The following is a 25,911-nucleotide window of genomic DNA, read 5'->3' as shown; positions in this document are numbered from 1 at the left end:
ATTTTTTTTTTAATTTGGAGCCACGGCAGAATATTTTCTTTTGCTGTTGTTGTGTTGTTTTTTTTTTGTTTGTTTGTTTTTAAGAAAAACAACTTTAGCAGCAGATACTTCTTGCTTTTAGATTTGTTTGACTTTAGTAACACAGTTGTTCTTTGAAGTAGTTGCCAGAAATCTTCATAAGCTGAGAGCAAGCCTGTGGGACCGTGCCAGTTGGGGTGCACTACTGATGTGGCAAGAGACCAAAAATCCACGACAGATTTCAGAAGTCGGCAGCGATACTCGTGTAGCTGTCTTAATTGCAGCTTCCTGTTCACTAACTTTGGTGGATTTTAAGTTTATTCTTCAACTTTGGTGGCATCTTTCCTATTCATATTGAAAATGCACACCTGGGAAAAAGATACCTATCTGAAGGAAGCTGGCGGTTTGGCACCTGAGAACTGATAGGGCTCCAGGATTATAGGGAACACAGTTGGTTTTTTTTTAGTACGTAGGAAGCGATATAATAGTGTTTAATAATGGAACAGGTTAACGCGCAGCCTTTTGACATCGTGTGCTTTCACAATGTGGAGCAAAGGCCCTGCTCCAAATGTACTGATCGCAGGCTACTTTTGTTAACAGCGGGTGCTTTTATGGAGCATTATTATACGATACACACACACAGAGCTATTCACAAATGTACATTTGCATTCTGCATAGGATCTTTGCTTTGCAGTGAACTATCTATGCCCTTAATGTAAGGATGGCTGTGTGTTGTGAAATTATCCTTTTGATACCAGCTTCACCTGTTGTATCAAGCATACAGTGCTTTGAATGCTTTTTTCCCCCATCTCCTTAGAGATTTAGTTCTCTGTCAATATGCTCCATAATGTGAAAGTGAAGGTAACACGTAATTTCTATTTCCCTAAGTAAAGATGAGAGAATTGTTTTTCTATTTCTAGCCAGGTTTTAGAGTGAGTTTTCTGAAAAGTTTGTTATCTCTTTCCAAGGATTTCTTGTTTTGTTACCTGAGTGTGGAGCAGAAGTGCTGGAAGCAGTGTTAGGGTTTCTCACGGTGTCCTGACCACTGAAACAGATTTCTGCCTCTTTTATTGGGGCAGTTGGTGTGTTTTTTTCTTTTATTAATTGTAAATTTCTTGCATATTGAAATGATGGATGTACTAAACTTAACTCTGTTTAATAATGTGAAATTCAAGTTATTTCCTATCGATACGAACAGAACACAATTACCAAGTTATTTAAAACATGGTAAACTGATAAATTCTGTTTATGAAGTGTTAATTTCTATTCAGATGAGTATATTGGCTTCAGGTCTTTTGTTAGCAGCAGTATGCTTAGTTTTACAGTAAAAGTGTTACCTGTTTAGAAAAAGAGTATAGTTTGGTATACTTGACTTTGGAGCAACCTAAGGTTTTGTGGTAATGCAATGGAACATGAAGCTAGATATATTCAGAATAGAACAAGTAATAAATGCAGTTCGTCACTAGAATAAGTTGCTGTTACTTATATTGAATTCTTGATTCTGAATTCATAAATGCTACAAATAATAGTAATAAGAAAAAAATCCTGTTGGAGCAAAACAGTTGCTGAGCAGGAAGTATATAGGAAATGAAACTTACTTGTATTGTGTTACATATTTTTTTAGATTATGAGTGAAGAGTCAGACTCCTTCATAAAAGGAATTTTGATGGATAAAATCCATCAACGTCTGCTGCGATTAATGAATGAATTGAGGGCTTAATAAATGAGCCTTTAAAATCTAATAAAGTCCAGTCTAAAGTTAGCTCTATCATCAGGTATTCTGAAGAACAAGAGGTTTTGTTACTGCTATCAGTTACAAACTCTGTTACTTGTTAACTAGTGCGTGCTCTGTGTTTGACTTGCTTAGAATAGTGTCATGTTTTATGCTAGGGTCATCCGTGTGTTTTTGTGTTGGTTTTGTTTGTTTGTGGTTTTTTTTGTTTTGTTTTGTTTTGTTTTTGCTTTTCTATTTACCAAGGACATCTTACCCAGCATAAGAAAGCTGGTTTAAAATTTCTCTTTTGGGTGTTGAAGAAAGCAGCCAAAGACTGTGTTAAGCTGGTGTGGAAAAGAGAAGTCAGCGTGTTTCTTGGAGTCTACCAAGTGCCCAACGTTACAGCTTTTAACACCGCCATTACCAAAGGCAAAATATCTCTTTTGTGTCCCCTGTCTTTCCCTTCCAACATTTGCAAACAGAAAACATTAACTTAAATGCCAAACTTGGTTCTGTCCCATTTCTTCATTTAGCCAAACTTACCTCTAAACCCAAACAAACGTACATGTCATAAAGACACTCTGTGCACAAGCAGTCGCTGGCCAACCAACTTTGCAACTGCGTGGTCTGTGGTCAGAGGCAGGGCTGAACTCCTATCGCAGGAAATAAAAAAGCTGGTTTTACTGGATTGCTCAGACAGTGGCTGCAAGGCAGCCCAGCAGGTAAGGTCGGATGGCACGATGAGCCTAGCTTTATTGGTCTCTTCCTTTCCATCCACTGAGGTCCCTTTGGACAGTTGATGTCCAGTGAGTAAGTGAGGTGAAAGCTTCAGTTTCTTCAGTACTTTTAATTTTTCATGTGCTCTCAGGTGACCCCAAACAGTGTTGGATCAAATGAATTTTCAGCTCCTGAATCTATTTGGTTGTCCGAAGAACATGCTGGTGGTTGATCCCTACTCTCTTCATCTCTGGGTCTGTTGGTTAGTTTCAACATTTTATTAAAAAAATAAAAAAGCATATGTCCTAAAGATATTAAGTTATAGGCTATATGAAAAACTGAAGTATAGAAGAGGTTGTCAGGTTAGTGCCTGCCCTAAGGGAAGGGCTGCACTGTGGGACTCGGCAGGTTTATATACAGTTGTGCCATGGGGTAACAAGAGAGCAGGTGCTTGACTTGGTTTCAACCACTACTTCTGTTTCGTCTCTTCGCATCCTTTAACTAAAGGCTGGGCAAGAAAAGAGGGGCCTGGCAGTGCTGAAATAAAAAAAAGACTTGTAGTTGCGTTGTACGTGGACCAACTCGTTCCCATTACATTCAGATGCGTGACTGTTCAGGGACTATCATCTACGTTCTGTCATGTTGTGCTAGCTTGGTTTGTGAAGATGGGTTGCTTTTATCTTTCCTTTTTTTTTTTTTTTTCATTTTTAGAAGTGAAGACCAGTTAGCTTGTTCCCAGCTGTTAGAAGAGGTTAAAAACAAGCCTTGTAGGTCACGGCATCCATAGTATAGCATTTGTATGTTACACCTCTTATGTATGCCATGAGGTGAGTTTGTGATTCTGCTAACTTTGGAACTCTTCCTTAATATACATAAGAAAAAAGACATTTATAAAATGCGTGCATTGTCAACTGTAGTTACTTGGAGTAAGCATTCTGTAGACCTTAACTTCTAATACCTGTCCATGCTGGCCGTGTTGCTAATGTTAAGACCTGATACTTGTCCAGTGTTGGGTAATTCCTGCAGTATAAAGGTTTCATAGTCCTCACTTCAAACTTAGCCTATACTATCGGATAATATGATACATTAGGGTAGTATGTTGAAATGTAAGGGTGAAATTCTTAGTGAACTAAACTACTTATTGCCTGGATATACGAAGAAAAAAGATCTTTGCCTTGAACCGTTAAATGGTGACATAAGTTGCCTGCACAAGCGGTGGAGTCTCTCTTGCTTTGGAAACATTCAAGATTTGACTTGGTGGGACTTGGGAAAACCTAATTTAAAGTCCTGCTTTCAAGAACAGTTGGACCAGATGATCTCTGGAGATCCCTTCCAAACTAGACCGTTCTGTGATTCTGTAGCCTGGGTCATGTATAGCCATGTTTTTTCTAACATATTGGTGGCAGCTTAATACTATGAAAATAACATCAATCTTATTAATAGCGTGCATTTTGTTCTGCTGAAAATAAATGGGGGAAATAAATTAATCCACCAGCACAAACCTTTACGGCTACTCAATGGTACTTTTAAGGGAGCTGACATTGGTTTTCTGTATTAGAGAAACAGGTACAATACTGATGCTCTATTGTTCTGATTTATATGAGAGCAGAGTCCAGAATGAGGAAAGAGCTCTCAGGCTGCCTCTCAGAGGATTTTGCCTGATAGATAACATGCTATTAAAGCAATGTTTAAAAATGCTTATTTCAAATATAATCTGAAAACATTGATTAGTCCTACCAAAAGCTCATTTTTTTTTGCTTTGCTATTGGCTTTATGTAAATGGAGAATGCCTGAATGAAGAGGATTTTATAGCAGAATGTGTATTTGTTACAGAACAAACTGAGCATGTTAGGACAAAGCTATGAATGGTGGGAAAATGTATACTTTTAAGACACTTTGAGGTGAACAAATCCTTTTTATGTGTGTTTGGCTTTTCAACCTACTGTTTTCAAAATGGCTGGTGTTAGTGGTTTGCCTTCCTGCAGCAAGGCGTTTTGGTTTCGCCCCAGCAGCTCATTGCAGAAATCATTCAACAGTCGAAGTACGCTTCTGACTTTCCCTGTAGCAGTGTGCTGGCTGGGCTTTCGAATTTTGCCCAGGAAATTCTGCTCAGGAAATGGCTCAGGAAATACTCCTAAGATCTCTGTTAGCGTGGTGGGGTCTTTGTATATAAGAAATGAAATGTGTGTAGTACGTCAGAAAACGTGAAAATTTAGACCCGGCTTTCAGAATGGAACTTCATTGTCTCTTACTGAAGGTAACAAGTCCTGTAGGCTGCTTTATGGGAAAAATATACTTAAATATTCAATAATCTAATGTGCTCTTCTGTCACATACTTGCATGTGAAATTAAATGTAGGGACTGCTTGGCTTGGTTATGATTTGGGTTGAGCTTGGATAGCAACTTTTGGGTACTGCTTGGAATGCTTAACTTTGCAACCAAAACCTAGTACATGTATATGAGTTTACTTCATAAGCCTGTTTTAGAATAACTCCTTCTCCCTTAACCCCTGAGTTATGCTGTTGCTCTTGGGTACTCTTTTTCTTTTTTCTTTTTTTTTTTAAAGGGGAAACCATGGCAGTTGTCCCAGCTAGTAAAAAAGCATGTCAGTAGGGAAGAAACAGTTACAAGGTCAGCATTCCTCAGATGTGAGAGCCTTCTATTTTTTATCTCGTATATTGTTGCTGTTGACTTCTTTTTTGTTGTTTAAGATCTTTCTCTTCCTTTGCATCTGGATCAGCCATACCTATTTTTTTCCTGGCACCTAACCACTTTAGGACCTGTTATTTAATTTGGGAGTAAGGTATTTCTATTGTGTTTGCTTGTGAGAAGAGATGTTCAAGGGAGATGTTTCCTCCTCTTTCCTGACTTGTTAGCATAATTGCAGCCACCGCAGCCTGTGTTCAAGCAGACAGCACTGCTTCAGGCGCTGGCATGCTGTCACCTTTCTGCATTGATAGCTGGATTTATAATTAACGACTGTTTGCACAACTACAAATAGAATAATTTAGGTGACAGCTTCCTGTGGCGGGGAAGAAAGGAAGAAAAGATCCTCAAATGGGCTAACCCTGCGATAAAGAAGTCGCCTGATTGAAATGCCTGCTATTGCCAAGTAGTCCTATTTCCACAGGCAGGGAACATGCAGGATTCGTTTCGGGCTCGCCCTTGGCAATAAGAAGCTGGCTTCCTCAGTGAGCACGTATCCTGGTGTGCAGCGGTATGGGGCAGTCAGATCCTCCACGGCATCCCTCACTTATGCCTTCGGTGTTAAAGCTGTTCTGGGGAAGCTGGCAGCGCGAGGAGATTTGTGGTGCTTGTAAGCTAAGGGTGCTTGCAGAGGTTTGCCTTGCCCAAGCAGTTATCAGAGGAAAGAGCCCAGCTGCAAGTGACCTTTTTCCAAACTTCAGAACAGGTGTTTTGCCAAGAAAAATAGGCAGTTCTCTATTTTTATTGGTCTTAAGTAGTTGTCACCTTCAGGTGAGGTATTAGTTGACTGTAATATAACAAATTTATTTCTTTTATCTTTTCTTCCTGTCATTTCCTTTAGTTTAGCTTTCAGTTTTATTCCAAAAGATACAAAACTTGTTTGGTTGTAAACATTTGGAACCCTTTCTTTACTGTGTTTGTTATAGGAGGTATATTTTGATAATGAATTCCTTACACTTGGTAACAGTAGAGTTGAAGAAGAGGGATTTGGAATAAACTTAACAGCTTGTGGCTGGGCTCGTGAGTTAACCTCATAAAGGTGCCACAGCCTTATAGGAACTTCTTACTTCAGCTGTTTTGATACCCTGTTCTTTGCCTTCCAAACACTTGTCTATTATTATTACATTAATAATTCTTTCTATCAGAAGCAAGTTGCAGTATGACTCCTGATTGAAACCTGCTCAAGTAAGAATGCACATTTTTTTTCTTTATTACAAGCTCAGTAGGTAAGCTTGTAAGCTTTCTTGCTTACAAGCAAGTAGTGTAAAGTTTTCACAGTATTGTCAGCTTTTTCCCTGATTTAGTATTGGTCACTTAGCATTCTTTTCATGGCAGGAGGAAGGTAGCTTGATAAACTGTTACGTGTTTAGGTTGGATATTAGGAAGAACTTTACTGAAAGGGTTGTTAGGCATTGGAATGGGCTGCCCAGGGAAGTGGTGGAGTCACCATCCCTGGAGGTCTTTAAGAGACGTTTAGATGTAGAGCTTAGTGATATGGTTTAGTGGAGGACTTGTTAGTGTTAGGTCAGAGGTTGGACTTGGTGATCTTGGAGGTCTCTTCCAACCTAGACGATTCTGTGATTCTGTGTTGAAATGAGTGGAAGCTTGGGGTGAAAGAAAGTAATTAGTATGGTGTAAGATGATAGTTGTGATTATGCTCCTGGATGGAGCTACCATCTCTGCTCTTTTGAGCTTTCCATTTCCTTCTCTTTCAGGGGATGGTAATAAGGTGGAGTTGGGGAATTGGTCTGGAAGTGTTAGAAGTGAATGCTGACAAAATATTTTATACTTCAGCAGGTCAAACCTTTGTCTGTTTGGAAAACAATAAGCTAAGATCTTTTTTTAAGTGTAGTAGTGTGTTTGGCACAGAAGGTAATGCCCGTGTCTGGTCACTGTGAGTCAGCTGTATGTCCACTACATATTTGAGTAATGTTGTAGAAAAAGATGACAAATTGAGCCGTTAAGAGTGCCAAATAATTGAAAGAGATGCATCCAAGCCCTTACCAAACTGCAGATAATACTATTTGACTAAGACGCAAAGACAGTGCTGTCGAGGAAACAAATTCAGGCTCAGCATGAAATCATACTGTTGAATCTTTCTGAAGGGAAGCCCACAGAAAATGCCTAAACTTCAAAGGATACTTAAAAACAGAACAACAAAACTGTTGGCATTTCACAGTAAGGGGTCTGTGTCAAAAAAAAACCAAACAAAAAAAACCACTTTTCTAGTGTTGTTCCTAAGAATTTGTACAAATGAAAACATCACCCATCCTAAATCCTTTATTTTTTTTTTCCTGGCTCCGTTCTTCTAGCTCGTTAGGAACAAACTTTCTTGATTGTGTTAAAGATGCAAGGTAACTCCTTTCCGCTGTCTTACCTAATTTCTTCCTCTTCTAGTCTCTACCTTGCTACTGTACTTTTGTTGCTGTTTACTTTGTGCCAATCCATCCCCTTATGCTTTTATTCATCCCGTACTTGGTTTCATGCCTGGTCTCCTGCTTATTCTGCTTGAAATCCCTATACTCCTCAGTGCCTGTGCTAATCATTGATTCAATTGACCTTATCAGTTCTGGTGTAGATTTTCATTTGAACGTTCCCTGATACAATGCTTTTAAAACTTTAGGAAGGAGAACCCCCCCCCCCTTTTTTTTTTTCCATGAATGCAATAAGATTCAAACCAGGAGGCGTTCTCCTTGTGTTTCCTCCTGAAGGTTTTGAACTGCATTTTAGCCAGTGCTGTGTCGTGAAGTTCCCCTAGACCTCCCTTTCATATTGCTGATGTGCTTCTCTGGCTGCTTTTCCTTTGCAGGTGCTGGACAGGCAGCCAGCCCGTGACCACATTCAGTCCCCAACAAAACTGTTCTACCACTTATTCTATCTAGTCTTTCCCGTGGCATTTATGTTTAAACGATTCCTGCTCTTGACACGTTGCTTCAAAAGAGGGAGTGTAAGTTACTGCATGAACTTACCGTGGTTGAAGGTTAGACACCTTACATATCAATTTCAGTGAAATTTGGGCTAGATTTGACAGTTAATCCCTATTACTTTCTAAAGCTGACTATTTTTTCTAGTTTTTGCAAGGGACAAAGTTCTTTAGGTGAAATTTCTAGGGTTTATTAATAGTAGAAAAGTGTGTATGGCCTAGGCCAGAGTTTGTACTTTGGTTCCAAAGATCAGATGCGGGTTGAGTGCATTCATCATGTGTAAATATTGATGGCACATTCAGAAAGTTCTTGTGGGCAAGCAGATCACTTACATGGTCGTGACAAGGTACATTTTGCACTAGGAAAGCAATTAAGGTTAAATAAACAAAGCTGAGTATTTTTATAGAGGTGTAATCTAGGGTAGACAGTCTGGAATAGGGGTCGTTAACTCTGTTCCTGATCTTAGCATAAGCTTAAATGTTAGGAACCTGTATAAAGGTTTAGCTAATAGCTTTTAAAATAAAGTAGCTAATCTACTTTATTCGGTTATTGAGGCAAAATGAGCTTGACAGCATTGTTTGAAGAATTGATTTCAAATTAACTTGTCCTTTAAAGCTCTCATGCCAAGCAGTTCTTTTCAGGGAAATGGGCTTTGGCATCGATTTGCCATGGTGATTGCTTTTGGTTGCTTGACTAGAACCAGGAGGAGTATTGTGTTTTCAAGTAGTTCTTGTTTTCATGCCTTTCCTTTAAAATGTGCTTCTGGTGTGTTGCAGGGTTACAAAGAAACACTAATGAGAGAGCGTTGGTAATTCTGGACTTGCGTGTTATTTCTCAGCCTAGCCGTACTGTGACTGTAGCCCTGACCTGATAAGGTGCTGCAGTCAACTCCCTCTTCGTCTCTCCCAGCCCGTCCATACCACGTTTTGAGGAATTTGCCTATTGCAAGGCATTACTTACCATCACTGCCATGCAGAAGTACCTAACGGTGGGGCAACCGCTGGAGAGAGATTGGATCCCAGCCCCGTGTAAGCAAGCTCTCCCTTTTTGCTCCAGTTTCAGCATAAAGCAGCAAAGTTGGCCCAGTGTCTGCATTCCTCTGTAATCAGTTGCCACAGCATGCTAAGGTTGCTTTGAGGGAAGTAGATAAATATTCTACCTGCCAGCCAGGGATATAAAAGCCGAAATAGGAAGGACTGGGGAATGTAAGATCTACTTGGCAAAATTTGGTGTTCGTGTGTGTATGTTTGGAAATGCCTGGCATCATCTCACGTGTTAACTGATTTGGCAGCTAAAGTTGGAGGCTACTTTGTTTGTTTTTTAAACTCTGGAAAAATAGCAGCAGTTGATATGTAGCGGGTAATATGGATGTGTCCTAAAATAAGGAGGTGATTTAATTCTGTAAATTAAACGAGCCTTGCTGTGCATGGCAGCCTTAACAAGCTCATACAGACAAGGTTCAGGAGACTTGCAGTACTTCAGATAGCAACAAGAAGCTTCGTTACAAATGCTCCGTGGTTGGGTAGCTGCGCTGAAAATGAACCAGGACAACAAAAACCCGAAGTGGGCTTGAATTACTTGTGAATGCACTGTATGTCAGTGTGATAGCCAAATACAAAGAAGCCCGAAACAATGGAGTACTCCACCGGGAGCAAGCAGGTCCTCACCGAGTCAGCTCTCCGCAGCCATGCTCTGCCTCACCCGGACTCCAGCCAGCAGCACCACGCGTGCAGAGCTTGCACAGCTCAGAGAAGTAAGCCTGTCGGTCTGGTAGCCTCAGAGCAGAAGGTTGCACACACAATAGCTTTATAGACAAGTGCTCTCCATGCAAGACCCCAGGATCTGTTCCCTGTCCTGTCCTCCCAGGTGCTACCTGGGCCGAGCTGCTCAGTGGCCCAGCCAGCCCCTGTGGCTAAGCTGCACCAGGTGCTGACCGAGGGACTGCCATTTGACTGTTTAGGGCTACGTAAACTCATTTCTTCCAAGGAAGAACTTGGCCGAAAGACCACCGCTCTTCCATACACGGCAGAGGGAAGACACAGGCGCATCTATTTTAGCGTAATATTTTTCGGAGTGGTTTCCTCGTGGCACAGCATGCTGTGGTCACTTGGTGCGTGTTAGTCTTGTAGGGTGATGAAAAAATTACCTAACAGGGATGTAAAGATATAAATGTTTAGATTTCCTTGGTCTAAAGCATACACTGTTTAAATGCTGATGGAAAAACGGAAAGCACAGATTGTTTGCAAGCAAGAACATGTCCAGTCATTTGTTTACTCTAATTTCTTCTTCACCGTGTGTAGGAATTGCTTTCTTTTTAAAATGTGGACAGGCTAACATGTGCAGGGGTCGGACAGATTGCTGGCTATTTTGGGTGGCAGTGTTGCTCCTTGTTTTGTTTGCCTGTCCTCCTTTTTGCAGGAAGGGGACATGCACCAGCTGTGTGCAATCAGTGCCACTGCAGGTCCTGGCAAACACTTCGATCCTGTTAGGCGATAATGAACTGATGCGATCCTGGGTGCTTTGAAGTCTTTGCAATAAACACACCCCCATGCGGTCCTCCCCCCAGAACCCTAAAGTGTGCTTTGGTAAGTGTGAAATACAGATTTGTCAGCTGATCATAAACAGGGAAGAAGATGAGAAGACGAAGCAGGAGCAGTAGCAGAAAACCGTTCTTCCATGACGATTGTTTACAAAGTGCAGATGTTCGAACGCTGCCTTTTCTAATTCTCAATTTGTTTTTTCTTCCTGAAGACTTACAAAACGTCGCGGTTGTAAACTTTCTGGAGAAGTTGTTCTCCCCCATCCCTTCAAGTAAACTTCAAACGTGAACACCTTCAGTTTTGCAGATCCGAATATATAAAAACTTATGTTCAGAGTATAAGGAGGTGTTTTAATTTCCTCATGCTATTTAGCTTCTGTCTCTAAGTTACAAGACTTCTGCAACGCATTTTCAAGCTCTTTCCTCTAGTTTGTGACGTAGAATTTCTGTAATTCTTTCAAATAAAATACATTTGTGAGACTTCAGAATCTTCTGAACTCGTGTTGCTTTGAACAGCCCTGCAGGATAAATTGAGTACAGGTTTAGTCTCTTAAAGAAAGTTTTTCTCGTACTTACAGATCTAAGTCAGGTTGGCAGTTTTAAGTTCCCTCCATAACATAACCTTTTAATTTCGTTTGCACTTGTGTCCTTCCTTCTTTTTTAAAAGAAGAATTGCTGTGGTTAGGTTATTCTCCTATCCTTTTTTTTTTTTTTTTTCTTTCAGTAGTATTCTGTGCTTTGCTCTAGATCCATTTGGGGACCGTTTGTGGCTGTAAGCTTTATAGCATAGGAAGTCTTCTGTCATGCTTGAGGGAATGTATTTTAAAAGCTTGTGGCAGAACATGGATTATAAAACACTTGAAGCATGAATTTATAAAAAGCAGTTCCATGAGGTTTGAAACTTTAAGGTCTAAAGAAAAAGTCTGGATGAAGGAAGATAATTCATAGTAATTCTAGGGAGAGTTGTGTGTTCATTAACACAGTTTACAAGACAGGATTTTTTCTGAAGTCTGGGCATTTCTCTAACAGGAATGCTTTCTTGCAAAAAATAAGGACTGGCTTTTGTTGCTGCCTTTTTTTCACAAGTTTGTAAGGAACATGGTCCCATATTGTGTTCAGAAGCAGATTGAGTAGTGACCGTCAGTGGAAAATCCTGGATAACGCTGCAGAACTTGAATTTAGGTTTGTCTGGGGATCAAGAGTACTGCTCAAAATCTAGCATGTAATTAAAAATTACTTAACCTGTTACGAGTTCATCAGCTTAATACCAACTGCAGCAGAAAACTTTTGTCATCTGTCTTGGTGGCTGCAGCTTGCCTACTTCTGATGTTTGTGAAAACAACAGAAAGTGTCTTAGCTAACTGTTTGGCTAGACAGTATTAGAAATCTTTAAGTAATGAAGGGCATCTGTGCAGTCTTGTTTTATTTTATTTTTTTTTTTTTACAAATTGTGGGGCCTTTTGATGTTGGGTGTGCATAGGACATTAAAAATACGGTGATATTTGCTCTTTTTTCATGAAGCTTGTGAAGGCATCGCTGCTAATGGCTTTCTTTATTTCATGTCTCAATACTTCAAATGAACCTCAGGCAGCTGGAGATCTCAGCACTTTCAAGCTTTTTGCAGCTTTATAACTATACGTGTAGATAAGAGAGACCGTCATTGAAAACACGAAATTATTCTAAGGTGGGACCTTCACCAGAGCAGGCGTTGCGTCCTGCTACGCATTGATGTTCCGAGTCTGCTCCTCCTGCTCCTTATTTTCTGTTTGCCTTTCATCCCGCTCGTCAAGTGACAGGAGAGCTCATACAGAATTATGAAGCAGTGTGTTTGATCCTGAACCGTGCCCACTTGAGAAAGAAACCTCAGTCATCTGTAAACTCAGGCCATCTCTCAGGTGCTGCAGCCAATGTATCACGGAACTTCACAGCCCACTGCTGTTCGCTTCAGGGTTAGCTTTGTGTGGCATCAGTAACCCTCCCTGTTGTGATGAAGGCTTTTGTTCTCCTCTTCCCCCCCGGCTTTACAGGGGATGTCATGTCACTGCTGCTGTCAGAATTCATTAGCAGATTTCAGCTGTGTTCAGTTCTTTGTCGTGCTGTGGCAGTTAATGGTGCTGTAGCAACAAGCTCTTAACTTTCTCCACAAGCCAGTTAACTACAACATGCTTTTTTTTTTTTTGGTTGAAAAGTATGCTTTGGCAATTAGAGGACAGTCATGATCCATGTTCAATTTGAAGAGAAGTGACCTGTTCACAAAATGTCTGTAGTGACAACATCAGATATAAAACTTGGACACTTAAATATGGAATGTACTGTTCTATTTTTTTGTCTGTAGCCTTGCTTTTTTTCTGCCTTTTTAACATATATATATAAAAAAAGCTTAAATTGGATTAAATGTCTTTTTTCTGTAAACAAAGATGATGAAAAGTACAATAACATCAGTTTTGATGAGAATAATGAAATGCTTGGTGACTTCGTTATGCGTTATCTGTAGTTTTGACATGAAAAAGTAATGTGTTTTTCAGAGGGAACAATTGTAGAAAGAAGTCCTTTAATGGACTGATTAATGTATAGAAAAAATATTTTGGACATGCAGTTGAGATGAGAGGAAATTCTGATTTTGGAAAGCTGTATTATTATTTTTTATTTAACATACCTGAAGGAATCAAATTAGTAAGAGGTATGACCTACAAGCCATATATATATACATATATATATGGCATATACATATATATATATGGCTTGTAGGTCATATATATATATGACACATAACCTATAACGTATGTATATATATGTTATCTATTAGTTATTAACCATCGTGCTGCAGAACTACTATCAAAGGAAACACAATGTTTGAATGTAGATCAGCAGTTTTGTAACTGATGGATAATAACTTTGAACTCTTGTTCTCTGTCACAAAACAGCATGTCTTACATAGTAAACGTGTGGAGTTAATTGTTTCCTACGACTGTAGCTGGCAATAAAATTGACATGGTGATTTTCATTTGTCATACTGTACTTTCATGAAATATAGTTTATTGCCCACTAACATAATATGAGGACTTTTTAAATTTTCTTTTGTTGTTTTAATTAACCTTATACCTGAGTTTTCAGAATATTTTAGTAGCTTTTCTTTGTAAAGTTCAATGACGAGTGCTTACTACTTTGGTTTTGAAGATTTGAGGACATGCATTATTTATTATAAGCTAATGGCATTATTTGGTTACCTGAATAGTGTAGGTGTGGGTACAGGTTTGTATTTGATATTACAGTTTTAACAAAAATTTGCCTTCGTATAATTTAGTCCAATCTGAACTATTTATGAGAAGTGCTGATAGTTGGGCACTGCAATGCTCAACTTCTGTTTAGACTCAGCTTTTTTCTTCTTCTAGTCTTCAGTGTTGTTAACGTAAGACAACAGTGAGCTAAGGAAAGTAAACTTTGACTTTCGATCTGCAGTTTCTAATTGACTTCGTTCAGTATGGTTTGTAGCCAAAAAAGGCATTATTTAGGAAATAAATGCGTGATAGATCTTGCCTTTGTCTGTGAACCACTTTTCTTTTGAGCTGTGGTTGTGTTTCAAGCTGAAGCAGACCATAGAGGAAGCCATAGAGTTCCTGAATTCTCCAGTTCCCGCGGTGCAGGAAATGGAGCAACAGCCATTACTGCAGCGAACACGCTGTTTTAAGGGGTTATTTTAAAGGTGAGTTTTTATAAAGAAACAAGGCGGATACTGTATAGATCTTGTACATGAGCAATAAAAACTACTGGAAATTTGAGAGCGTTACAAATGTTTGCCGTTCTCACCCGTATTTTATAGTACTTGAGGTAGTGTAGGGAGAAGGTCTCTGCAATTACTTCAATTGCTTTTTCCTCCTGTTTGTTTTTGTTCTCTGACTCATTCTGCATATAGTAGATGGTATCGGCGGACTACTGCTAATCCGGTATCTCAGGTCTGACTGTAATGCTCCGCGCTGTGTAAGATGACACACTGGGTCCTGCAATGACTTAGCTGCGTGGTTTATTTCTACGGACGTAAAGTGGCGTTGGTGAGGTTGGTATGACCAGATTCACAGACCTGAAGTTTGGAGGGTTACTCATACAACCTGGTTTGATCCTTTGTAAAAAGTGTTTGCCTCAAAAGTTGAATTAAATGACGCTTAAGAACCTGAGTATCGAAATCGATGGTCAGTATTGGTTTTCCACCAGTAAGCTCTTCTAGAATTTAGTTACCTTCAGGTTATCTGATTTCAAGATGAAGCTTTCAGATAAGTAGTCTTGCTGTTGAACACGTTGCAGAGGCTGTGATAATTCTTCCCCCTGCTCCCCCATGTAAAGACTTTCCAACAGGTTTTCAACCACCTCGCAGTTTCCTCTTTGACTAAGTGGATGTGTTGAGCTCTACAGCCTTCGTATCGATACAAGTCATTTATCTCTTCCTACAAATACCTTTTCCCTCTTCTAGGCACTTGCTCCGTCCTTTGCTGTAGCTTGCATTATTTCCAGACACTACATTGTGGCAAATAATATTAAAGCTCATGTTCTGGAGTTGTATCTTTTTTGCCCAAATAACGTCTATTAATCTATAATAGCAACCTGTCCTGCTTTATTTCTAGCTAGTTTGTGTCCTCTTAACAGCAAGGACTGTTGGTATGCCTGAAGCTATCCATGTGTTTTAAGGCTTTGCAGGCAAGAGTCTGTAGGTGACAAGTAATGCAAATCTTTTGGGAAGAGGAGAAGAGGAAAAAGGTTCTCAGAAAAGTTTAAGTAGAGTCTTTGTCTCTAAAACTGATCTTGGTCTATACTTGACATGAATATTCCTTTTTTAAGGGTAATTCACTTATTAAGTGTTGTTCTTCTGTCACGGTAAGTGCAGCTGTGCTTTCTGTAACTTATCCAATATTAATATATAATCAGTCTGAAAAGAGCAGAGCCCTTTTTGTTACAGCTACACAGTATTTTGAGAGCCCTGAGTGTCTTCAAGTCCCTCTCTGCTGTCCTTCCAGACCCAGTCCAGGGTCGTGAGTTCAGACAGCCTGGCTTAGTGTGCTGTGTGCCTTATCTGCGCCAGGTATTTGCAGCTTCTCACAGTGCTTGTATTACCTTCGGGATGGTTTTTGGCTTAGTGTGGGGTCTTAGGGACATGTCAGTCAAGATAGAGCGCAACGCCGGAACTGAAACTCATGACTATTTCCTCTCCCACCCACCTCCTCTGGTTCATCTTTGACATTCGTGTACAGTTGTGCTGATTCTGGACTTCAAGTTAGCTGGACTCTCCAAAAGACTCTGCAATACGAGTTTACCTGAGATACGTTATAGTGGAAAGCTTAAATGATGTGTGGGGAAGATTTGCAAAGCACTTTATAAATCTCAATTTTATGCGTTTTATGCACTAATTAAGCACTGAACCTCTTGAAGTGGTGCAGGGATTTTTAAAATTTATTCATCTGTATGTATAAATCCTCTTCTTAGAGGCAATGACTGCTGGTAGGTACCTGATTTCTAGACACAGGAGCAATCCAGTTCGTCTACTTATGGGCCTATAAAATGAAGTTAAGTTCCAGTTTTGAGGAGTTGGCATAGGAAAGAATATTCAAAATTAGTTGTGGTTTGTTTTTTGTTTTAAAATCAAGGCTTTTTTTTCCCTTATAACTGTCTGTATTGAAACTAAGTGCTTTTAAGTGTATTCTAAATAAGCAAATAAAGATACAATCATGTATACAGCCTTCCCTGAAGGCTTATTTGTGAATGAACTCCGATATGTTGAGTTGAAGGTATAACTTAAACATTGCTTATTTGCGTTTTCCTTTTTTTTTTCCTTAGTGGATGCATGTTCTGTAAATAATTTCTGCCTGTAAAATCTGTTTTTTGGTAAAACTTAACAGAATGACTGAAACCTTGATCCTGCAATTTTTGGAAGCTTTCTTAGGATGCTCTGCTATAACCGTTTGCTATTTGTGACAGGTAGATAATTTTGCTGTGTTGGAATGCATCACAGATGTTACCCACTACAAGTAAATAGAAGAAAGCTGAATCTTTTAATCTTTTATGTTAATTTTAAATTCAATTTGGAGGTGAAAGGCTTCTATTATAGTGATGTTGCTGCATGTCTGAGGAATGATGGTTGGAAAACTTGCAGCTACTGCTTTGGAGATATAGGTATTAACCTTTATTCTTGTTCTAAGTAAAAAGATGCTGCAGCAACAGGTGGCCTATGCTTCGTATCTCAATTTGGAGGTATTTTTACACCGTAAGCTGTAATGCTTCTTCATCTAAAGCTTTTGTATTTTATGTTTGTTCTGTATTTATAGTTTGATTTTTTTTTTAAGAGATGCAAAGTTTTACCACCTGATACTTCAGATTTCCAAGATGATTTTCTCTGTATTGTATGATCAATATGTCAGGCACAGTCTGTGGGAAATAACTACAGATAAGGAGTGAGTGCTAACCTGCACACATCGCTCAAAGTGAAGTTTATCTTTTACTTTGGTTGTGACTTTAGCAATGCCCCTTGATTTGTAAGGAAATTTGCAAATACTGTGTTGCAGTTAAACACCTCATGGGATTTTCCTGTGAAACATTAGAGTTGAATTTTATGTTGATGGTGAGACATCGGGTTTCATATTGGCAGTGTAGAAAAGAGAGAGTTTTCTCTGCAGAAGGTGAAAACAGAAGCTTGTTTTCATAGGTGTTGAGTTAAACTTCAGTCTTCTATTCAGAAAAGCTGGCTGGCTAACCCTCATTAAGATGCATTGATGGCAGATACAGCTCCAAGGTGTGTAAATAATGCTGAACTACAAGGGAGGAGGAGTCAGAATGTAGATGACAAATACTTCAGGTTTCCAGGGTTGTGTTTTTCTGAGAATTTATTGGGAAATCATTTTAATCGGCAAATAAGGAAAGCTGATGCATGCTGAAAAGCATTTGTACTGGTTGTCCTAGAGCTACAAATCGATGCAGAGACACCTTGAAGGGGATACATCTTTGTAATCCCATTCACTTCATTTCACATCTTTTAAATAAAGTAATAGGTAGCCACAAAGTGTTACCCTTACTGAAAGGGCATACAAGACTTAACCGTTAAAATATGTGTGTAGTACTACTGTTTTTCCCTTTGCTGTCAGCTGGGATAATGCAAGTGGGTGAGCAGTGCAAGCCCTTCCTAAATGACATTCGCACCTGTAATACTGACGCTTTCAGGAGACCAACACGGAACTGTAAATTTTCAGTGATGTATATAAAGAATACTTAGGGTACAGCAGTCTCCTTCTAGAAAAAAAGAGTGCACACTTGCAGGAGTAGAAATACCGCCATTTACCTAATGCAGTGGTGGAAGTGAGTATTTGTTACTTTTGAACCATTCATAGCTATGCGTGGTGTGAGTCTATGTAGAATGTCCTGCAGTATATGAGCAGAAAAGCTATTCTTGATTTATTTCCTTGGTAACAAACACATTAATGGTGGTTGCACTGAAAATTGGGTCGTAAGTTTCTTTACCAACAGTTTCTAAGTGACTTGTAATGATATGAAAAGCTGGCATGGAAAAGGTCTGTTAAAGAGCCAGTCTTTGATACAGCAGAAAAGGAAAACACATATTTTTTTGTTCTGCTCGACTGCTGCTTAATTCCTGGGGAAGGCATGCATAAATAGACTTGTTCGGAAATGTGTTTAACGCTCTTGGAGCACATTAACCTCTTTCTGTAGCTATGTTTGTTGTTCCTGTTTGCCCGATTTGATTAGGGGATAGAATTTCACATGTTAGTTTAATACCTTAATGTGAAAATAAGGTGTGGGGTCACTCGCTCTCTGGGCCTGTGATCCTGAGGACCCTTTGCCTGTCCCAAAGCAGCTGCAATTGCAGCTTTATGTTTCCAGGTACCGCTTTATATTACACTGGGGTTGATAAGCCAGGCCTTTCAGAATCTAGGTCTATTTTTTTATTCTTTTTAAATACAACTTTTCAAACAAATCCTGGATGAAAGCAGAGTAGCAGAGCAGGTGCTGGTAACTCATGCTCATCTCTCTCCTGTTTTTCTTTAGCACGGGCTCAGACAAAGTTGTGTCATTAATGACTTACAGTGGCACAGTAAGCTCTGGCACGCACGATGACTTAAGCTGGTGCCTGCAGCGCGGTCCCTGTCAAACAGCTCCCTGGGGAATTTTTAGCTCCTGTGCTGAATGACGTTGAAGGACACGTAGCTGGCAAGTAAAGGCCAGCTTTCTGTGCCCTGAGTGCCCAACTGCTGGCACTTCTCTGGGGCTTGCTTAGGCTGTCTGAGCCCCAGCTAGACTGATGGCTGCGGTGTCCGAACACCCTGCCACTTATCCCGCTCTTGGCGCGGCCTCTGTGCTCAGCTGCTTCTGCCAAGGACAGCCCCGGCTGGAGATGCAGGATGGGGGCTCCACCTGCGTTACTGACTTCACTTTGCATGAAAGTATTAAAAATAAGTAAAGAAAAATCCCAGGTTTTCGTTTGTGAACTCGATTCAAAGCGGGTCGCACTAGAAACTCTAAATTGCTCGTGCTGAATTTCCAAGTTGCTTTTTCACTTGGGGTATCCAGCATATAACCTAAAGATAGGAAACAAATCTTTCGTGAAGCTCTCAATCATAAAGGTGTGAGACTGTTAAGAACTAGCATAAAAAACAACTGTAAGTTCAGTCTTAAAGCGAGCACCTCTCTGATTTGACAACAACTAGCAGTATGTGAGGAAGTGTTACTGTTAGCTCCTGGCTACCTTCCATGGATGCTTGGAGACAGATTAACAGGTTTGTGGCACAGAAAAGAGCAGGTCTGACTCGTTAGAGGAGAGTCATGGAAGTTGTAAGAATGTGTATTGGACGTTCTCTTTGGTCACGCTAAAAATTCCATTTAATTAAAAATTTGTGAAAACCTTCAAAACAGCATTTTATTCTTGTTGCAGACAGCTTTAAGGCGGAATTCCTGTCATCTCTTGTGTGTAGGAGACAGTAATCGACAGAAAGGTGGGCTTGGATTTAGGGAGCAGTGTAGCAGTGTAAGTGGGGGAAGTTAATTTTGTGTAAAGGTTAAAACACATGGAGAGAAGATATATGGGGGTTAATTTAGAAAAGGCATAGGAGGCCACAGTCTGAAAAGGAAGCCTAGCCTAACAAATCTACCTGATGTATGGGCTAGGCTATCCAGGTGACTTGCTAGGCTTTCTGCAGAGGCACCTTGATAGGAAGTGCCCTATAATTTTATGTGTTGCTGTGCACAGGCAGCTAAATAAAATTATTTATTTCTTTATTCAGGTAGATTAGGTTTTTTCCTTCCGTGGGTAGCAAAAAAAAAAAAAAAAAATCCAGTGGGGCTGCCGTCTGCCCACAGAAAGCTGCTCTTCATCCAGGGGCTGGCCCGCAAGAAACAAACATTTTCTCCTCTTACCCATCAGTGGGCTAGCAGGTAGGTGTAGTTTCAGGTTGGAAATTAGGAGACATTTCTTAGAAAGAGCAGTCAGGCATTGGAACGGGTTGCCCAGGGAGGTGGTGGAGTCACCGTCCCTGAGGGTGTTAAGGAAAGGTTGGACGTGGTGCTTAGGGACATGGTTTAGTGGGTGACGTTGGTGGTAGGGTGATGGTTGGACCAGATGATCTTTTCCAACCTGGATGATTCTATGATTCTGTGTCTCTTTCTGCAAGTGAAACGTTTTTGACCTATGAGTGTGGAAAGGGGAGGAGAGAGTACAGTATAATTTGTGCAGCCACCTGGCTTTTTGGTAAAAGAGGAACACAATAATGAATAAGTAGCTGAAAATGTAGTTGCTAGAAACTTAAAGAATATTAAAATGAAGATTTTATATGCAGTCTTAATATATCCTCACCTTTTTGTATGCCTCTGATAATTAGGTAACTGTGTTTTCTTCAGCAACAACCATTCTTGAATAAGAATGGCCATTTTCTGGGTTAAAAAAAATACAATGCATTGAATCGTAGTACACTGATATATCAAGAACAATTTCAAAGCAATAGGAGTGTATAGTGTTTTATACGGAAACACTGTTCAGAATTCACCTAAAGATCACCTCCTTTTTTCCCTCCTTAAAGAAAAAGAAACAAACCAAAAGCAATCATGTCTGGGAAAGAGTGAGAGGAAAATATTGTCGAACTGCCAGGAAAAGATGCAGTGTGCTGGCTAAATAAATCAGTCTTGGCAATTTACATACAGTTTAGATTTTAGGAAATAAACAATAGCAAACTATGAATTGGCTGACCCCCAAAAATATGAGTACTCGTTGAATGTCTGACTTGTGAATTTTCAGTGTTTTTTTTTTTCTGAGAAGGATTTGTTCGAGCTACTTCTAAGTACAGATTACACATTGTTATATGAAGATGTATCGTTGCATTGTTTTGATGCCTTTAGTAAAATTTCATGCCTCTAAAATTTCATGCCTTTCACATTTACTTTTCACAGGGATGTGTGAGTAGATATGGTGTTTCAGAATTTTAAGTAATTTTATTCTGACAAGTTTATTTTTTTTAGCGGTTTTAAAGAAAAGTCAGTCAATGTTTTACAGGCAGACAGACAAACATGGGGAGATTCCAAAATAGTCCTGACATTGGTCCTGTCTAGCTTGGCCAGCTGTCTAGGAAACACATTATGCAAGTCTTTTTGTAGCTAGCCTCTAATAAGTGAGGTATGATTCGGTAATTGGTATGGTAATTAACCTGGAAAACTATCCTCAGCTTCGCTTGCCAACTGGCTTTATATGTTGTGATGTTAATTGGTAAACTGATCTAGTGGAGAGAGGCTTGAAATGTTTACAGGCTTGACTGTATTTAATTCACTGTTTATTTTGGTGAATGTTTCCTTTTTTCCTTTTTTCCTTTTTTGCTTTTTTCCTTTTTTGCCTTTTTGCCTTTTTGCCTTTTTGCCTTTTTGCCTTTTGCCTTTTTCCTTTTATGAAAAGTATGGTTTTCTAGCGTTCAGGAAGATTTTTCCAAGAAAAAAAAAATACAATTTTTGTGGGTTGTTCTTCTTGGTTGTAGATTTCTGGCTTCATGAATTTATGCATGGTAGGCTGTAAAATATTGACATGTTTTTATCGTTAATTCTGGTTGCCATACATATGGTCTGTGTGTGTGTTCCTGTAACAAAATGCTATTTGACAGAATGTGATCTGCATTAAATCAAGAGTTAGAATAGAAAGAATTATTTTCTTGTAGTAAAACTTGTGTGGTAAATATAGAAATATGTAGGAAATTTTACAGGGGCGATGAATTTACTAGGTACAGATGGTAGAAAATTTTCTTAACATTGCCTTATCTGTTCTATAGTAGGTGTGTGTTTTTTTTCTTATTAATTCAAGTTAAGGCAACAGTCCATGCCTAACCTAAGTATACTTTGCAGTGGTTACCTGTGATTCGGTTAAGCTTGTTAGATTAGAAGCATGGAAGCCCCTCTATAGTTTTGTGTGTTATGGTTTACAGACTGCTAATTTTGTATTTATTTTTATTTTTTTATATAAGAAGCCTCTGTTAATCTACGTATTTGGGGTGTAATGAGGCCTTCATGTTGTTGTGGGTTTCTTAGAAAAATATTGGTGAAATATTAGTGAATTATAAGAACTGTTATTAAATGTATTTTTTGTTTTATAGGTTATTCAGCAATAGTTATGAACTCCCGTTTACGAGCCTTAGGTGGGAGGATAAATAACATACGAGCATCAGAACTACCAAAAGAGAAAACCCGATCAGAGATAACCTGTAACGTTCACTTTTTGGATGGCTCAATACAAAGCTTCAAAGTCAATGTAAGTTTGGAAGACATATATTTTTTAAATCCATAAGTATTTGTTTGAAAGCTGATGAACTGTGGGACCCTGAGGTATGGGATTTCCATAAGATGTTGAAGACATATCTTTGTCACTTCAAAATTGCAGTTACTGATTATGAAATAGATTTATGAAGTGATGTTTTAATTTTCTCTAAAGTCAACTGACTGAAGAGTCATAAAATCACATCAAGCAGATTGTATCTGGAAAATGGTCTTCTACATGGTGTAGGAATCACTGAGAAGCAGGTAAAATGATCGTGATCAGCTATGAATAAGTAATTTGTATCTAAAGGGGAATCCCTAATTTGGATGTACTACTTCTTTCCAGTCATCAAAGGACTGGTAATGCTAAAAGGAGGCCGTGTAAATTAATGTAGTGAGGTCAGTACATGTTTTCTGAAATAACAGAGATGATGCAAGTAGCGAAGACAGCATGGTTTAGTAGGACAGGTCAGTCTGTGGTGCTTCAGTGTGTTTTTTTAATCGGTTTACCTTTTAGGGGAGCAGAGCGGGAAAGGGGATGGAGGATGTTGGAAATTTTGGACAGGCTTATAGAACTTAATGTAGAGTAGTTCAGTTGAAAGGGACTTAACAAAGATCATCGAGTCCAACCTCTGAGACAAGTTTGTGCTACAGAATTTTTCAGGAATATCTGTACTGTGAAAACAGCTAATAGAATGCAGTTATACAGATAGGACATTATTCAGTAAATATTTAGTTTTATAACCCTTATTACTGATTAAAGGTGTTATTTCATTTTTAGATGAAAACAAAAGAAATACCTTAACTCTTCAATCAGTTTTTGGTAGAATTATTTGACCATACAGGAAAACTGAATAAATTAAAGTCTAGTGTGAACTTGTGTATGATGCTTCCTTTGTCCAGTTTACCCAGTTTGAGAAGTAAGGGAGTTCTTACGAGGACACTCTATTGCTGGATTTCTTTAAAGTATGGCATGCATTCCTACAGGAGTCTCAAAGACTCATTTGAGAACTTATTTTACAAAGTGTTGTTATAATTCACTTTGCAGACTGATTTTATTTCTGAATTTTGTCTGGATATTTATCAAATGAAAATTAATATGCTAGCCAAACAAATTATTTTCATTTTAATTGTTTGCATTCCAAAACACGCAGAATTAGTCCAATATTTTAGTATATATTTTATATAGATAAGCATATATATTGGTATATATGTGTTATATATATATATACACGTAGATTTATATGTAAAATGTATATGTAGGTGTACATGCACATTTATATATGTGTGTATATATGTGTGTGTATATATATATAAATGTAATAGGAGGTAGCTAACAGTGGGGAGTAGGATGCTTGGGGGAGGTAGGAATATAAGAGAAGGAGCAGCACACTAATAGAAAATTTTCATTGTTCATTTCCAGCATGCCCTATAAGATTGCCTTGTCTGTCAGTTGTGACTAGATCTAGCATAAATTTCTCGTCCCCCAGACCCATATACGAGGACCTTTGAAAAATGAGGAATTAAAACTTTTTGATAAGTAATGTACTCTTCCCTGTAAGCAACTGTTTACAGAGCTTTAGATTTAGCTCTTGGCCTGATGAAATCTAGCACCATGCACCTGAACTTTGTGCTTCTCATTTCATCCTCTAAGCAGTGAATTCTGTACAAAAGATCAAAACTGTTATGAACCTGTGGACCCAGCTAATTCATCTCCCTGCCTCGAGTGTAGCCGCAGGGTGTCCCTGCTGGTTGTCTCCTTGATCCAGGAGTCAGAAGGGCCTCCTTCCCTGCCGCTGTAATGCTGAGCTGCCCTGAGGGCAGCACAGGACCCTTCCTCGCAAAGAAGCGAGGAGCATGGCTACCTCGCTGTGTTGTGTGTTAGTGCAAGGACGAGGTTTCACAAAGATTAATGTCCTCACAGTACTGAGCTCCCCTACCAGCTCCGAGGGAGGTTGTGCTCATCTGTCAGGCCTGCCCTTCCTGATTACCTGACCTTGAGGCCTGCCTCAGGGCAGGCTTTGCTGCTCTCTGATTGTGTCACAAAGTCCAGCTCTGAAAAGGACTGGAAGCCAGCTGCTGAAAACTCATATTTGATTTCTGCTTATATTAACAGACAGATTCAGCTTCATGAAGTTTGCATGCATGTTATTTTCACAGCCAACACCATTTGGTTTTATGTCTGTGAGCAAAGCACTTCAGCGTATCAGTGAAAAACAAAGGCTGGGAAATCTTCAGGGCTAGTTGGTGGGCTAGGGGCACCTCATAGTGATTTTTGAAAGCTCTGAGTTTGGATGTATGTTACACTTTGAACTAATATTAGGCTAATATTCACATACACATAAGTATGCCTCGCATTTGTAGATGTAAATATGGTTCCACCACAAGTAGTGGAAAGTGAATGGGGAAAAGCAGACTATCCAAGTCTAAAGCCTAAGAAATCTTGGCTTTCTTTCATGCAATAGTCTAAGTGGAATTAAAGACTGCTCCAATTCTAATGACATCATACTGAAAAATATTGAACGTTGTTTTGTCACGTAGCAGTTATCTGAACACAGAATTCTAACTGCAAGAGGATTTCTTTCAAAGGCATAGAAGTATTATAGAGAGGAATAAACATCAAAAAAAAACACATCAAGGGTAAGAGGTAACTCAAGAGAAACTTGCTTTGAGTTTAAGCAAATAGGTATTTTGAGGTTGTAATTTCTAATGTGTTGCTGGCACTGAACAAATGCCTAAGACTAATGAATTTGAAGTGAATTTGAATCTATCACCTTTGTATTAAATTTAATAGTCTAAACAGTCAACCTATTCACACATTGAAAATAAGAATTTATGTATTTTGAAATTTTGAACTAGTAGGGAAGTTAATGTCTTGATACTCATGGTACCACCAAATATTTAACCTTCTGGAGAACAGGGAGAATAGAGAGCTGACTTTTTCTCTTCATTCTGTAGCAACTGGATGTTTATCGAGCCCCCACAGCTGAATTTCCTCAAACTTTGTTGGTAAGAGGTTGGACTAGATGATCTTGGAGGTCTCTTCCAACTTAGACGATTCTGTGATTCTGTAAACTGCACGGGCTTAGAAAACTTTCCAAATCGTAGCTATAGGGGTGTCTATCATTCTGCTACGTGGGACTTTTCTAAATGGTTGTACCTGTAACAATGTGAACAAAATCCAGGCATGCTAAAATGGGGCAATGGAAGGAGGAAGATGGTTTTTGCTTGTGGAAATAACCTGAGGGACTTTGATTACTGAGAAACCTTGAGATAATTGCTTAATTTGATTTCTTTGAGCTTGTTCTAATTAAGCTCTTGTACTAAAGAATGTTGGTAGCTTGGCCAGGTGAAAAGGAAGATTTAATTTCAAGAGAACCATTTTTTTCCTTTTATATTTTGGCTTTGGCACAGTAGTGGAATGATAGCCTTTGTTGTTCAGTGTTTTCATTTAAAGGAGCTTATACTTCGTGAATGAGAAATTTATATTGATGGTATCACAAAACGTTAATATAACT

The 25,911-nt window shown here is 39.1% G+C and overlaps 1 protein-coding gene across 5 annotated transcripts in view; it reads left to right on the top strand.

Annotated features, from left to right (window-relative positions):
* Window positions 1-25,911, top strand: part of PTPN3 (protein tyrosine phosphatase non-receptor type 3) — a 175,865-nt gene that overhangs the window by 54,749 nt on the left and 95,205 nt on the right. For all 5 annotated transcript variants that reach the window (XM_040549004.1, XM_040549003.1, XM_040549007.1 and 2 more), the window contains exon 2: window positions 22,234-22,388. In XM_040549004.1, coding sequence (XP_040404938.1) covers window positions 22,234-22,388 — 155 coding nt within the window. The remainder of the gene's footprint in view (window positions 1-22,233; window positions 22,389-25,911) is intronic.

Source organism: Cygnus olor, chromosome 2 (genome assembly GCF_009769625.2).
Source record: "Cygnus olor isolate bCygOlo1 chromosome 2, bCygOlo1.pri.v2, whole genome shotgun sequence".
Taxonomy (NCBI): Eukaryota; Metazoa; Chordata; class Aves; order Anseriformes; family Anatidae; genus Cygnus; species Cygnus olor.
The sequence above is the reverse complement of the archived record's forward strand: the minus strand, read 5'-3'. Positions and strand labels throughout refer to the sequence as shown.